At 38.5% G+C, this 14676-nt stretch overlaps 1 protein-coding gene and 1 long non-coding RNA gene across 3 annotated transcripts in view; one reads left to right on the top strand and one right to left on the bottom strand.

Annotated features, from left to right (window-relative positions):
- LOC309634743 overlaps positions 1-14676 on the top strand; it is a 632894-nt gene that overhangs the window by 327838 nt on the left and 290380 nt on the right. The window lies entirely within an intron of this gene.
- CD109 (CD109 molecule) overlaps positions 5646-14676 on the bottom strand; it is a 132608-nt gene continuing 123577 nt past the window's right edge. For both annotated transcript variants that reach the window (XM_082405031.1, XM_082405032.1), the window contains 4 exons: positions 14121-14263; positions 9903-10050; positions 7796-7898; positions 5646-5829 (listed from right to left, as the gene is read on the bottom strand). In XM_082405031.1, coding sequence (XP_082261157.1) covers positions 5654-5829; positions 7796-7898; positions 9903-10050; positions 14121-14263 — 570 coding nt within the window. In that variant the 3' untranslated portion in view covers positions 5646-5653. The remainder of the gene's footprint in view (positions 5830-7795; positions 7899-9902; positions 10051-14120; positions 14264-14676) is intronic.

Below are 14676 nucleotides of genomic sequence, written 5' to 3'. Positions count from 1 at the left end.
TCAACAGTCAGATTCAGAACCTAATCCTACACCTTCTGAATTAGGATTTCCTAGAAGACCAAGGTTTTTTTGTTAAACCAACTCCTTTAGGGGAGTCTGATAACCATCCGAGTTTGGAAACTGCTATTATAGACATTTTCAAAAAAATAGTTACTACATCTTTCCCCAGTCTCCAGCCTAAGTTTCCTAGGGTTGAGGTAATAGATTTATTTGTTAATCTCAATATCTGCCCAGTGATTCCAATGACTTTTTGTTTAAGGATGTCATTAAATTCATCATATTAAATTCATTGACATTACCAGGTGATGTCATTTAGCTCAGGAGTTTCACAACCTCGGAACTATTGATATTTTGCCCCTGTTGATACTTGGCCTTTGCTGTGGGTGTGCACTGCAGGATGTCTAGCAGAATCCTTGGTCTCTACCCACTAGATGCCAGTAGCACTACCTCCAGCTGTGACAATGAAAGCTACCTCCAATCACTGCCAAGTGTCACCCGGGGTCAAAATCAACCCCAATTGAGAAGCACCATACTATCTTTAACATTTCACAGAAGCTCAGAAAGTTCATGGCAGGAAAAGTGTTAACACTGAGTGGAAAATCAAGAAAATATACCTGAAAGGCTAGGCTGTGGTTACAAGAGTCCATGCCTCCATTTTCCTGGGTACACAAACTGTGCATTCTATATTTCTGTACAATTTCCAGAAGTTGAGTGAGCCCTCACCTCACGTTTTTCATTTGTGTATCATTTACCTCTCCACCAACCCCACTCCAACACCAAACACAAAGAATGAGGAAGGAGGAACTTCCCTGGTGGTCCAGTGGTTAAGACTCTGTGCTGCCAATGCAGGGGACGTGGGTTCAATCCCTGGTCGGGGAACTAAGATCCCACATGCCACGTGGCCAAAAGATAAAAATAATAATAATAATAGGGGAGATAATAGGTGTGGCGTATATGGAAACTCTGTAGTATTTTCATAACATTTCTGTAAATCTAAATCTATTCTGAAATTTAAAGTTTCTTTTAAAAAAACAAAAATGAGGCAGCGGCTGGTGGTCAAGCTTCTCTCCTCTCACTCATGTCAAACTCTTTAACACAATAATCCCTCCTCAAACCTACCTTCAGACATCCCATGCCTCACCATTAAATAGGTTTAGGTAAAGGAGATGTGCTACAGATGTGATTTAAGCTAAAATAAAAACAACACTGGTAGTAATAGATGGAAATTTTCATTTTTATTGATAAACCATGATTTCCTATTGAATAGATCATCAAGTACAATTAATAACAACACTCTAACATTTAAAATTTAAACATTCAGAATCACCCTGGTTCAATATACAAAGCTTTAGTTTCTGGGAAAATGATGTTTTATTTCAACAGTATCCTTCTTATATGCAAAACAGCTTCTCAAAATAGAAGATTTATGAGTAAAATCTTATAAAGCTTCCCGTGTACAAAAGAAATCAACTCTACTCTATCAATTGCACCTTAGTAAAAATCCAAAACATAAAGGCTTGAAGGACCAGAATAGAGCCACATTCTATTAAATCTATCAAAGACAAATCTTAATGATCTATAAATGCAACATGGAACAATCCTCTACCACTGATTCAATACCCTGGCAGAAGAGTGGTAAACCGTGGCCTCGTGACAACATGGACAGAATTATTCTTAAATATGTAGTAACATATATATCAATATCATCCCTATTACAAAGACACACACATACCAATGTGTAAGTGTCCTGTGAAGTGCGAAACTCGGAAATCATACAGGAAATATCTGTTTTCCTGTATTACAACCACTGAAATGAAATGGCAGCATTTTAGTGAATGATTCAATGTGGCACTGTCTTTTGATGAGGCACATGAAAACACACCTCAATGGCTAGAAATAGTTTTGAAACAAGCCTACTCACAACCGATATATACTTAATTAAAAATGTATATTTACTGCTTAGTTTCCTAAAGAAAGTAGTGTAACAGTTCTCTATTCAAAGTAGTGATTAAAAAAATTGCACCTCAAATTACTCCCAATGCAACTTAGGATATTTAACATTAACACGAATATCATTTGAATAGATGATAGGAAATTTTTAAGTTCTTAAAGGTGCTATGCTTTACTGGAATTTGAAAAAAAAAATCAGAATATTCTTCTGTCTAACAGAAGTCTCTACTGAGAGTACATAAAGTTCTGAAGCTTATCCAAGAGTGAGTCCATTTACTGTAAGTGTCTCAAATTTTAAAAGTGCAAGTAAATGATGCAGTCAAGAAGATGTAATGGCACCTGGACCCATGGGAGCCACTTGATGAACACCAAATTAAGTACTGTCCTTATGTGAAGGAACCTTGTCAAGGAGGTATTTACAACATATTTTTATAGAAAACAGTATTAAACTTCAATCAAGCAAATTAGAAAACGTGAGGCTGTTAAAAAGAACTCCAGATTACATGCTAGAAGGCTAATAAAATGGCTCCTTTAAAGAATGACAAAGAAACATCATAGTTCCAATTTCTTACAATGTCATAGGACAGCCAGAAATGTTGAATGATATCAAATTGAATTATATCAAAATAATTGAATTGTATCAAAATAAAGATAACTAGCATTATATTGCCAGAATATTTATAACTAAATTTAACATAAAAAGAAATTACAGTTAAATACAACTTTTTAAAAAAATAATTACACCCAGACTCCAAAAAAAATGGGAGCAGGGAAAATTACGCTATGTACAATTCTGAAAATTCCCACGTGTGGAATACAGCATTGCATATGTAAGTAACAAACTGTTAGGCAATAAGCGTATATCTGGATTTTATATTAACACAATGCTCCACAGATTATAATATAACCAAAATACTAAACCAAATATATTATTGTTAGAATATTTTTAAAAACATAAAGTATAATAGGACCACACAATAAAAGGAAGCATTTCATTGACCCAGCGTATTTTAATGGGCTTCAACTTCTTTTTTAGAATTATAACTGAAGGCAATAAGATGGTGAAACCAAATATAATAGCGTTGTTTTGTCCTTGAATTATGTGGCGAGTCAAAACTGGAAGTCACACATGCTGGTGTCTTAATGAGGTCCCCACTCAGTGGAAAAGAAGTGGGGACTTCAAATTAGTTCATATCAGAAAATGAAATTGATGGCATTCTAAAGGAAAAGTTTCAACATCAGCAAACTTAAAGGTAAAAAGAGATTTTTAGTATTATTACTTGTAGCATGTGAAGAAGAGTCCATACTGTCAATTGTTACTACTATGTGTCCTCCTTTCCCCCTAATGCCTGTGGCTTTTTGGTCCCTTTTAATCCAAGTGCACTGCTGCAGCAGAGCCAGCAGAGGCTCTGAAAGGCGTGACAGAGGAGGACACCCGCGTCCCCAGTGCCCCACGCACCTCCAGCTGCGCTGACTGACCCTTTTCCCCTTCCTTCTTCTCCTCTTCCTCCTCTTCGTCCTCAATCCCCTCCTCCTCCTCACTTTTAATACATTTATAATAAAAAGAGATGCATTGCCATATGAGTTACAAGGTGAATTTTTAACCTGAAAATCCGAAATAATTCACAAAAACTATTAGAGTTCTAGTTTTTAAATGAGGAAATATGGTTTTAAAAAAGCTACAAACATGGTTTAAAAAAGCTACAAACTGTCTTCCAATGGCTTTCCATTCTGGTGTTTCCTAAAATACTACACTAGAAGTCCGGTAGGAACAGAATATAAGCTACAGAATATAAACTATTTACGGTTAGTCCGAGGCTCTCTGGGCAGCGAGGGGGTATCCTTTGCCAGCACCGTCCTCCAACTTCGTTCTAAGGTACTTTCATCTCCAAACAAGTCCTAAGCGTATAAAAGCCGAAACCCCGCCCAGGAAAGCCCAAACCCAAGTGCCTTTTTCAGATCAGATTGTTTCAAAGGTGTAACACGATGAAAAACTTTTCCCCACTTGAAAGTAAATACAAGAAAATTATGTGTTTGATATTTAACTGCTCTGTCTCCATAGACCACCCTCTGAGGATCTATTTTCTACATTTAGGTCTCAAGCTTTAAAAATCTGAATGTTAGTAATTCCTACCTTTGTGTCCAAAATATCCATAAGCATTCCATGAACATCCACTCCACTGTAATTTAAGTTTACTAAAATAAAAACATTCTTTTTAAAATTGACTTTAAAATATATTATTTGCATATTTTATTTTTGGATTTATTTTTAAACAGTTGAAAATACTGCAATGAAGCTTCTTTGGAGCCCATGACGATTACGTTTCTACATCCCCTTGAGAGAAATGCCGAGTTCAGGAGTGAAATTAAACCAATTTTTAGATTTAGTAAAAGATCTTTAAATTTTTTGGATATATCTAAAATATTTCAATGTATTTCAAATGAAAAGAAGAAAGGAAGAAGGGAAGGAAAGGCAGGATGAAACAAAGGTGAGAAAAGAGGAAAAACAGGGAAGGGGGAAGAAAGGAATCTTTCCTTAAAATTTCACCCAGATAAATGAATATTATCCTTCCGAATACAGGGTAACCCATGACACAGGTGCTCAAAATTCAAGAATCTTCTATAAGATTCAGAGCAAGTGTTAGATGTCACTGGACAGCTGGTGGTCTGACACTCAGACACCTGAATCTAGAAGGTTCCACAGGACCCTGGCCAACACCGTACAGTACTTCACATCTCTCTCATCCCCGTCAAACCCCAGCTTCTTTCCCAGACCATGGGGAGGTCCAGTCTGCTACATCTCATATAGGATTTTGTTGTGACCCTGGCTTAGCATCCCTCATGACTCACATGTGCCTCCTGGTCTAGGATCTTCTGGTCCAAGTCACGTAAGGCACGTGTTGCAATGCCCTCTGACTCCCAGCCTGAACAGAGCCCACATGCGGGGCTGAGGACACAGAGGAGGGCACCCGGGGCCCCCCTAGGCACGTCCCAGCAACCTCAACCTCTGAGCCGCCAGCAGCACAGCGAAGCCAGTCTCTCTCTGCTTCTCTCCAGAGGGAAAACAGTGGAAGAGTAAGGGCTGGGGTATGTGAATACATCTGGAGTGGAACAACATCATTTCCCTTTAAAAAAAAAAAAATCACCACCTCCATCCTAAAGAAAGAAGTTATATCTGATTAAGAAGGATGTACTGAGACCACTGGGGTGGGTGGTGTAGGCAGAGGGTTAGGGTGGATACAGAAGGGACAGAACAAGCTCCGCCTGCGGGTTTGTTTCCTCCCAGTTCCCAGGAAATCCATCGTTAATACTAAAGCAGACACTGATGTATAGCAGTGCTTAAGAACCCAGGCTCATTTGCTCTAGAAAATGAAAAGAATCATCTAAAATAACACATTTATTCTGGAGAAAATAACATCTCCAAAAGAAACCTAAAAGATTTTAAGAGGGGGAAATAAAAGAATACAGCTGCAAGAATTCTGGTTTTTTGTTCCACACAGAAGTCAGGGGAAGAAATCTATGCAGCTACACATACAAGGACCGGTTGTACACCCCCATCCCATCCCATAAAAAGAAAAACATATTTTGATTTTGATTTTGATTTTGATTTTCAAAATAGAGGCGATATTTGCTTATGAAAACACGACAATCACACGTGACTTCTGGAAATGAAAGTGTTACGCAGAGTCTTTAAAAAGATAAATCATAGCCAACACGGCAAAGAGAACAGAAGCGTGAAGCAGACAAGGAGGCAGGCGTTAGGGTGAGGAAGGGAGGCCGAGGCCACGCTGTCACAGGGGCCACAGGTGTGTGTGTCCCCGCAGAGGTCACAGGAGGACAATTGTGCTCTGGAGTTGTAGCTTCTCACCGCTTGCCGCCCTGTTCAAAGAAGCAGATGTCGGTTTACATGCCTCCTTTGTTTAGAAACATTTACTTTGCCAAAACTTAAGAGCATTTCAATACACTTTTCTGAGTTTTCCGTTCTTCACATAATTTTATTTTTTCTTTACAAGAAACAACTGAAATACTCAAGAGGGGCCCAAACGACCAAGTCCAAGAGAGAAACAATGCTTTGAGTCCAGTTTCTGTACCTCCAGCAGCTGGCCAGCATTAAAAGAGAGAAAATAGACCACAGCTGCATGCCGCAGTTCAACCGCAACCTGAAACGCTTCCTGGAACAGGAAAGACTGTAAATTGAGGGTGTTTTAACCTCCTTGAGAGTTTATTTTAGGGTGACATTTTCTATGCATTCAAGTAAGGTTCTACTCATTGGAACTACTGAAGAGAAATATTTACCATGGACTTCATTCTAAAATGCAAAAATATGAAGAGAACTCTGCCTGTGTGATGCCTTGTTTCAGTGTTTTAAAACATTAAGCACATAGTCTCTAAAACTATTTACTTGGGTAAATTTTATAGTACAAGCTAATATTTTTTAAAAACTATATAAAGCACCAATAGCACTACAGTAACCTTACTATAAAGCATAAATGATTTTTATTTTTACAATTTTTAAAAACTTTCTATTTTCGAATTTCTTCACGATTTTTCATTGACTTTTTTAATATTTTAAGTACGCTTTCTAACTCTAGGGTTCTTCAAAATGGGTTGGTTGGTTTATTCTGATCTTTCCCATGTTTTCATTTTAAATGCACCCCCTCATACATAAGTTGTTTTCCACAAAGAAATCTCAGAGACTGAATCTTTTTTGCTTTTCAAATGTTTAAAATGTTCTCCATACACCTAAGAAACATCAATTGGAGAATGTTTCAACAATCATGTAATGAAGTTGGATAACTAGGTACTGTCACTGAGTCTCCACAGTGGATCTCATCCTTCCACCAGAAAAAAAGTGCTGCATCCGTGTGTCCCCAGAATGTCCCACAAGAACTGGGGGTGAACTCCAACAGGAGGCACAAGATGAGAGGACCTGGCTTGTTGACTTAGAAGGAGAGAGAGCTGGTGCTACCGTCGTCTTGCATGAATACTCCACCAAACACTCCCAACCACGAGGACAGGTTCCTCGTACTTTAAAGTGTAATTATCTACAACCACCTAGGACATGAACATGTTCACGATTCTCATGTGTTCTAATGACTCTGAGCCCCAGGAGTGCTTATTCAGGATGAATGTGGTGACACGTAGAAACATTAGCCTGAAGATCACACACCGACAAAAAGTCACTCTGTGATTGAACGGAGATTCATCCTGATCAACTTAGATGATCTCCAGACTAGATCTCTACTTTCACATCCTAAATGTCTAACATTTTATAAAGAAATTACCAGTAAAGTCAAAGAAGCTCAAGTTATTTTCCAAACAGACTACAGTTTTCTTGAAATGATAAAAAAAATCTGTTACAATAAATAAATTTTAGCAAAACAAGACTCCCTCAGTGAAGAAACAGCTAAACCCGATTGAGGCTCGTCCACTGCGGACGCTGTTCATTTCTCTTCTGAAGAAGCCCCGTTTTAAAACCAGAACCCGATAGAGTGGGTGCTTGCAATAGGAGCAGAACCTTGGAAATTGAACATAAAGGGACTCCCTGTGTCACTTTTTCTTTGTAAAGTTTGTAGCTGGGAGTTAAAAATCTAAAACATTATGAGCAAAAACATCACTTTTTAATATATGCTGAATGCTGTCATGTGATTATTTTTTTGTAAATTATCAATTGTCTTCATTTAAATGTAAAGCTCACCTCCTGCTCCACCACCTCCTTCACTACCCCCAACAACACCCGCCCCCCACAAAGTCAATCCAGCAGAAGACCACTCTGAATGAAGGAATGAATGAATGAATGCCTGGCATAACTCCCAAGGTATCACGAACCCCAGGACACACTTACTTGGTTCATAGTAATCCATTATGGACACTGAAGCATCTTGTGTATTTGACACTCTAAAGTTTCTCACAGAAGGAATATCAACACAAAACTGGGTTTCATTTACCTTGAAAAAGACAAAAGACTTTTAAAGGTGTGGCAAATTATGTGTTCAAGAGAAAGTAAAAGACATTTCTTTCTCTTATCCTTTTATCAAACAGCTATAGAAATGAACATTTAGGGAGCATTTCTACACACCCGGTACTGGGGTAAGCACTTTATAGAAATTACATCATTTATCTTGTAAAACAGTCCTTGCATGATTGGTAGGTATTGTTCTTACTTCCATTTTACTGAAACAGATACTGAGAATTGGAGTGGTTAAGTAAGCAGGAGCCCAGAAGTGCATGCCCCTGGCCCTGGTGCTTCACCAAAATCCCCCGTCTCAGCTTTGCATCCCATCCTGGTTGCTGCTACTGACTCACACCAGCCCCCTTCTCTGGAGAATCACCCTCAGCTCATGGGAGCCACCTCATCCAGTAAGTGAAGTAACCTCAGAGTGCGGGGTGCAGCCCACAACCAATAACTGACTGATATGGGTACAAAAGGCCAGCCTCCTTGCCTCCAGGGGTACAAAAGGCCAGCCTCCTTGCCTCCAGGGGTATAAAAGGCCAGCCTCCTTGCCTCCAGGGGTACAAAAGGCCAGCCTCCTTGCCTCCAGGGGTACAAAAGGCCAGCCTCCTTGCCTCCAGGGGTACAAAAGGCCAGCCTCCTTGCCTCCAGGGGTACAAAAGGCCAGCCTCCTTGCCTCCAGGGGTACAAAAGGCCAGCCTCCTTGCCTCCAGGGGTACAAAAGGCCAGCCTCCTTGCCTCCATGGGTACAAAAGGCTAGCCTCCTTGCCTCCAGGAAGGACACTTAATGCCAATTTGGCAAATAATAATGGTTAAGGAATCTGAAATTGATAAATTCCTTTAAACATTCCACTACATACCAATTAGCAGTAAGTGAAAAGACAAATTAGTCAGTCAAAATGTAATGGACACTCAAATTAAAATAACCGTGAACAAGAACATCACAGATACAGGACAAACTCCAAACCTAATTACATTATTTTAAAAAACCTTTAATGTATTTTTCAAACCCCAAATTAGGCCCATGGCTATCAAGCAATATTTAATATGTGAAAATCACTGAATAGCAAAAGAATCTAGAAACTTTGAATTAGTTTTAACAGCTTTTTAACCAAAGTGGTTTTTGAAGTCTTAAAACAAAAAGAACATTAAGGAACTAGCTTTTCAAAAGTAGATTCACTGCTGAAGCAATATAATTGATTCACACTTGGCAAAACTGGAATAAGAAACATACGTATTCCCCCCATGTAACATGAAATCCTAAGAACACTTAGAACTCAATTTCGATTCCACATATGAATTTCATATAGATGTCAGAAGAATAAACTTACATGCCAGCAGTTTTGAGACATAACAAGTAGAGTCTTAAATTCCACACTAACCTTTCTCTCACATATTTTATGCACCTTATTCTTGGATCAGTAGCTTTCATACAGTAATGGGAAGAGTACATGAAAATTATATAATAATTTTGTGTAAAGACCAAACCTCTGAGAATATTCTATGATTTAAGCACCTAACTTTTCAATGCAGGGATATTAACCCTATTGGGATATATTAAAAGCCTTTTTTTAATGAAAGCATTTTAAAACATGTAATTAAAGCTTTCACCGTCAGCATTTTTTTTTCATCAGCAGCATTTAAACAAATATGTTTAGCAATTCCCTGAAGCAAAGGGGTTCTCCAGTTGACATCTGGACTGCATTTTGGAAATTACATCACAGCAATTTCTATATGTTGAACATCTGGTATGAAATAATAATTTTGTTATCAAGACTTTCATCAGGCTCACCATTAACAGTAATTCTCCTTAAACTAATTTTATAATAATGTCTTTTTGGTGAGGACAACAGATAGTTGCCGTGTGAAAGTTGTTCAGGGACACAAAAAGCCAAAATAATGACACAAAGAAAACGTTTAAAGTAAAGGTAATTTTGAACACAATAAATAGTGGCTTTGTCAATGGTTACCAATGTGAAACTTAGGTTTTACTACTTACAGAGTCTAAGTAGAGGTGGAGTTTTCCATGGTCGTGTTCTACTTTTTTCACGGTCTCACTCAGGGAAATGGCATCTGAGGACACGGTAAAACCACTGAGGAGGTTAATTTCCATAAGGGCCATGCCACTTCTAGCTGGGCCCAGAAACCTAAATCAAAGAGAAGAGGATAGAAGAGAACCCTTTAGGAAAAACCTAAAGCTGTTGGCAAACTATCTTCATATAAAAATTAAAACTGCCAAGTGTTATTCCAAACATTTACTGTTTCATTGAAATAAAAAATTACTATAGAAAACTGTAAAAAGGTAACCCTTTCCTTACAGGTCTGAAATTCTTATAACTTTCAACCACATGAGGAATAGAACAACGGGTCCATTTGTTAGTCAGCATGGAATGCCTGCAATGTAGCAGACTTGGGCCCCTGGGTTGTAAGGAAGGCAAACTTTGCCCCTTTGATGGGCAAATCTGTTTTCCAGTGGTTGATACCAAACCACATTGCATTTTTCATTTTCCCAAAAGTTGATGGCACTAAGCTCTCCAACTCAAAGCTAGGAACCGAAAAAGAGGCATCACTTGACCACTTAGCAGAAGACAGCGGCCAAGTCTTCAACAACCTTTTCTTCATCTGCTTTTAGAAAAAAGAAGACCAGTAGTCAAGGTCCTTCCCTTTCTTCTCCCACACACTTGGAGCACATTTTTGTGTTTTCTTTAGCCACCTCGGGAGAATGACAAGCCTCGGAAAGTTTTATTACACTGCTCGTTCTCTAACCCTGTTGTACACGTCGTGAATATCAAAGCATCTGGGCACCAACAACATTTTGTCTCCTTTAAAATAATTATTTTTCTAAAATCAACAGATGGCAAGAGCTTTTTGTTTGGATCTGAAACAGCCCAATGTCATTATGGAAAGGAGTTTGTCTCCAACATGAAAGTCTCTTAGCATCGTTAGTTCCTCTTGTCCTTTAAATGGCAAAAGCAAGAAGGGCGCGAAGAAAATCTTGCTTTTTAAAGCAGCAAACTGATGCCTGCCAAACGTGATTGAAAAGCCACACAGTACAAGTGCTGACTGCAGTGGGTTCGGTGATCCCAGGCAGCTGAAACCATCTGCTGGTGAGGCACTCAGCCAGAAGAGACGCTACAGAAAACCAATACGGGCGTTAAAACTAGAGGGGTTTTAGAGATGAGAAAAACAGCCAACCTGCTTAGATATGATGACTTCAGTGCATCATCAGAAGTGCTTTGGTTGACCTGGTCTTTCCACCAACCAGGGGCAGAATGTGTTAAATTACCATGCCACAGAGAAACCTTTTCTGAGGTGAGTAAGGGCTTGGACCCTACTGATGAGAATGAAGTGCCTGAAACACCAGCTCTTCTTTTTATAAAGTGCCACTGAAAGAATTCATTTAAAATGTATTTTGTATTTCATAGCAGATTTTTGTCAGAAAACTAGTAGCAACATCTAAATCCTTTTTATAAAGCCCCCAACCCTGACATTAAAACACTTCCCTTCTCCAGGTCCTCCAAAAAAAAGAAAGAAAGAAAAAGATATAGATGTCCTCTACCTAGCAAAGTCTATTGCCTGTCTGATTTCCTGATGCTGGATTAAGATTTGGAATCCTGCATCTTTACATGAGCCCCTATAAACAGTGAAACCCCATTATGGTCTGAATCTCAGTTTCACCTCATTTTCCTCCTCTGTGTCTTTACCTGACCTCCCTAAGAGGTAAAATCCCTCTCATTGCTCCATAAGGCTATTCTTCTTTGCCCTTTTCAAAAGTAGAATTTTAGACCTGCTATAAGCAGCTCTTTGCAGGAAATCACCCTCATGAGGAAACCCCTTTTCCTGTCACTTCAGCAAAGCTATGTTGTAACTAACCTTAAACCAGGAACCCCCATGCTCTTCTCATCTCCAGCCCAAGCACACTTTTCAAATCTTTTGATCACACAATACCTTGCCTAACCTGTTGGTTCTTTCTGTAGATCAAAAAAGTAGAAATGAAGAATAAGTAATTAACAGATGACCAGATCTCTTCCCCAGCTTTCCCTTTAGTAATCTTATGAACAAACTGTGTGAACAAGATAACATGTAAAGAAAGATCACAAGAAGTCCACAAGCCTGCAAACGGGGGGTGGGGGGGCGGCGATGGCAATGGCTCTGACTCCCATCTCAATGATCAACTGAGATTACTCCCTTTTTTCCCTTTAAAAACTGTCACAGCTGGACTGAAGCTTCAGAGTTGATCTCAGGACATGAGTCCACCTTCTCCCCAGATTGCCGGCTTTTCTGCTTAAAGCATCTTTCGTTTCTACCAACAACTGCCTCTCAGTTATTGACTTTCGAGCTGCAAGCAGCCAGACTTCAGTTTGGTAACATTGTTTTCAGGATTTATTTTTATTAATTTCTGTCTCCTCTTCCAAATAGTAAGTTCTGTGAAGACAAGGCTGTGCCTTTTTGGCTAACCATTATATTCCAAATCCTAACACTGTGCCTGGCACATAATGGAGACTAAACCAATATTTACTGAGGGAATGAATGACTGAAGGAGTAAATGAGAAAAGCAGGCATAATAATAGCACTTACTTTATAGAGTAATTCTAAGGATTAAATGAGACATGTGTGCAAGTCATTGATACAATGCCTGGCATGTAAGTTTGTGATAAATGTAGGTGGTTGTTGTTTAAATAATAATAACTTGATGTTGTTATTCTGGAACAGAGCCCAGTTGCAATCTTAGTAAAGTATAATGGGAGTCCTACTTTCTTCTCAGCTGAAAAGGAAGCTACTGCAGAGATTCTGATATCCCCAAGCTGCTGGTTCAAAATGCCCAAACAGGTGAGAAAGGGGGCAAACACATTGACAATTTATACCAAAATCAGGAACAGGAAGGCCCTGGGACTTCCCTGGTGGTCCAGCGGGTAAGACTCCACACTCCCAATGCAGGGGGCCCAGGTTCAATCCCTGGTCGGGGAACTAGATCCCACATGCATGCCGCGACTAAGCGTCCGCATGCCACAACTAAGAAGTTCACATGCTGCAACCAAGAAGTCCGCATGCTGCAACTAAGAGCCCACATGCCTCAAAGAAGATCCCTCATGCCGCAACTAAGACCTGGTGCGGCCAAAATAAATAAATAAATAATATTTTAAAAAATACTTTCAAAAAACAGAAAGGAACAAGAAGGCCCAAGATAGTAGGGATGGTAGCAGTAATGGAGGAGACTGGGTTCAGGCAATGGCTAAGAAGGTTGACCATCTGGAGGAACACCTACAGATGACCTTGAGAGGATGTGGCGGCTCAGGACCACATCAGTGACCTCCAGCCCAACAGCCCAAGGTCAACCAGACGCTACAGGATATTTAGAAAGGGCAGGCAGCAGCTCCTCAATATCAGTGCATCTTGCAGTAACACCCAGCTTAACACCAAATCAGGCAGAACTAAGAGGGGAGATTGACAAGGAAGAAATTTTAGTCTCTTGATTCAAGAACTTTCTGAAGGACTTGCTCTCAAACTTACGTGTGCATTAGAATAGGCAAGAAAGCTGGAGGCGGCTTCACAGACCCTGAATCTATGAAGTCAGTAGTCTTGAAACGGATACCTTTTTCTTATCACTTAACAAGATCCTCAGATGCTCTGGACACAGACCAAATTTAATAGTCACCTTATTAAGTACTCCCAGAAGCTGTAAAGTGCCTAATTATCCAATGCAAGGATCTTCTAAACTGGACTATTTTCACTGTGTCTAAAAAAAAAACTATGCTCTTCATTGAACTTGCACACTCTTATGAGGTTTTGAGTTAAGTGCACAAAACTAAAGGTTAAATATGAACCTGGAATAATTACTTAACAGAAAAATGACCAACAAAAAGAAATAATCAATTTTGGAGTATTAAACATGATTTGTTAAAGTTTTTATAAATTAAACCTGAGTTTTATTAAATGTTTATATTCAAACTTGTTATAAATACAAGGAAAACTTGTAAATAATTTGGGCATGTTGAGAAATGCTTAAATATAATTAGCAGTATTTCTAGTTTGTAATCTGAAGTGTAATGCATAACTGAAATCTTTGTTAAATGTAACTCCTTATATTGATATAGTTCGATAACTATAGAGTTATATTGAATATAATTAAATATATAAACAACGATATATATTTAATTAAATCTTCAAATCTATTTTTTTAAGGAGAAGGAGAAAAAGGAGGGACTTAGATACCAACCTTGTGCACACATTCAAATTCAAGTGATTGATATCATCTTTATCATCTTTTACAGCAATGTCTAAATCAAAGGCTTCTTGATCTTGAATAGATCTTTGGATTATGGAAGATCTGGAATCTTTCACATTATAGATAACATTAAGCTGTAATAAATAACAAATAAGCATAAATAATAAGTTACTAGCAATAAATTGCCTTCATTATGTATCCTAAATATTAGGTAATGATTCTCTTTGGGATAAACCCAACTAGATTGGTAATCTTCAACCTAAAAAAAAATTAGTTTTACTAGCTAACGAAGTATCACAAATATAATTATAAAAGTTTATAAACAATGATGTTTAAAATTGAGAAAATTGTTAGGTAATATTCCAAGTATCATAGACCATCATGGACAATATTCATGTGTATTTTTTTTTTTCAAATAATGTAAAACATTCCCTTGAGGGAAAAAGTTAAACTATTGCCAAGTTTCCTGAAAGCATCCACTAATTTCTAAGCTCTGCTGCCCAACTGGAGTTATTTTTCACAAACTGGAACTATCAGTAGCATACAT

This window comes from Balaenoptera borealis (genome assembly GCF_965194805.1).
Source record: "Balaenoptera borealis genome assembly, chromosome: 9".
Classification (NCBI taxonomy): domain Eukaryota; kingdom Metazoa; phylum Chordata; class Mammalia; order Artiodactyla; family Balaenopteridae; genus Balaenoptera; species Balaenoptera borealis.
Note: the sequence above shows the minus strand (reverse complement) of the source record. Positions and strands in the feature narration are given on the sequence as shown.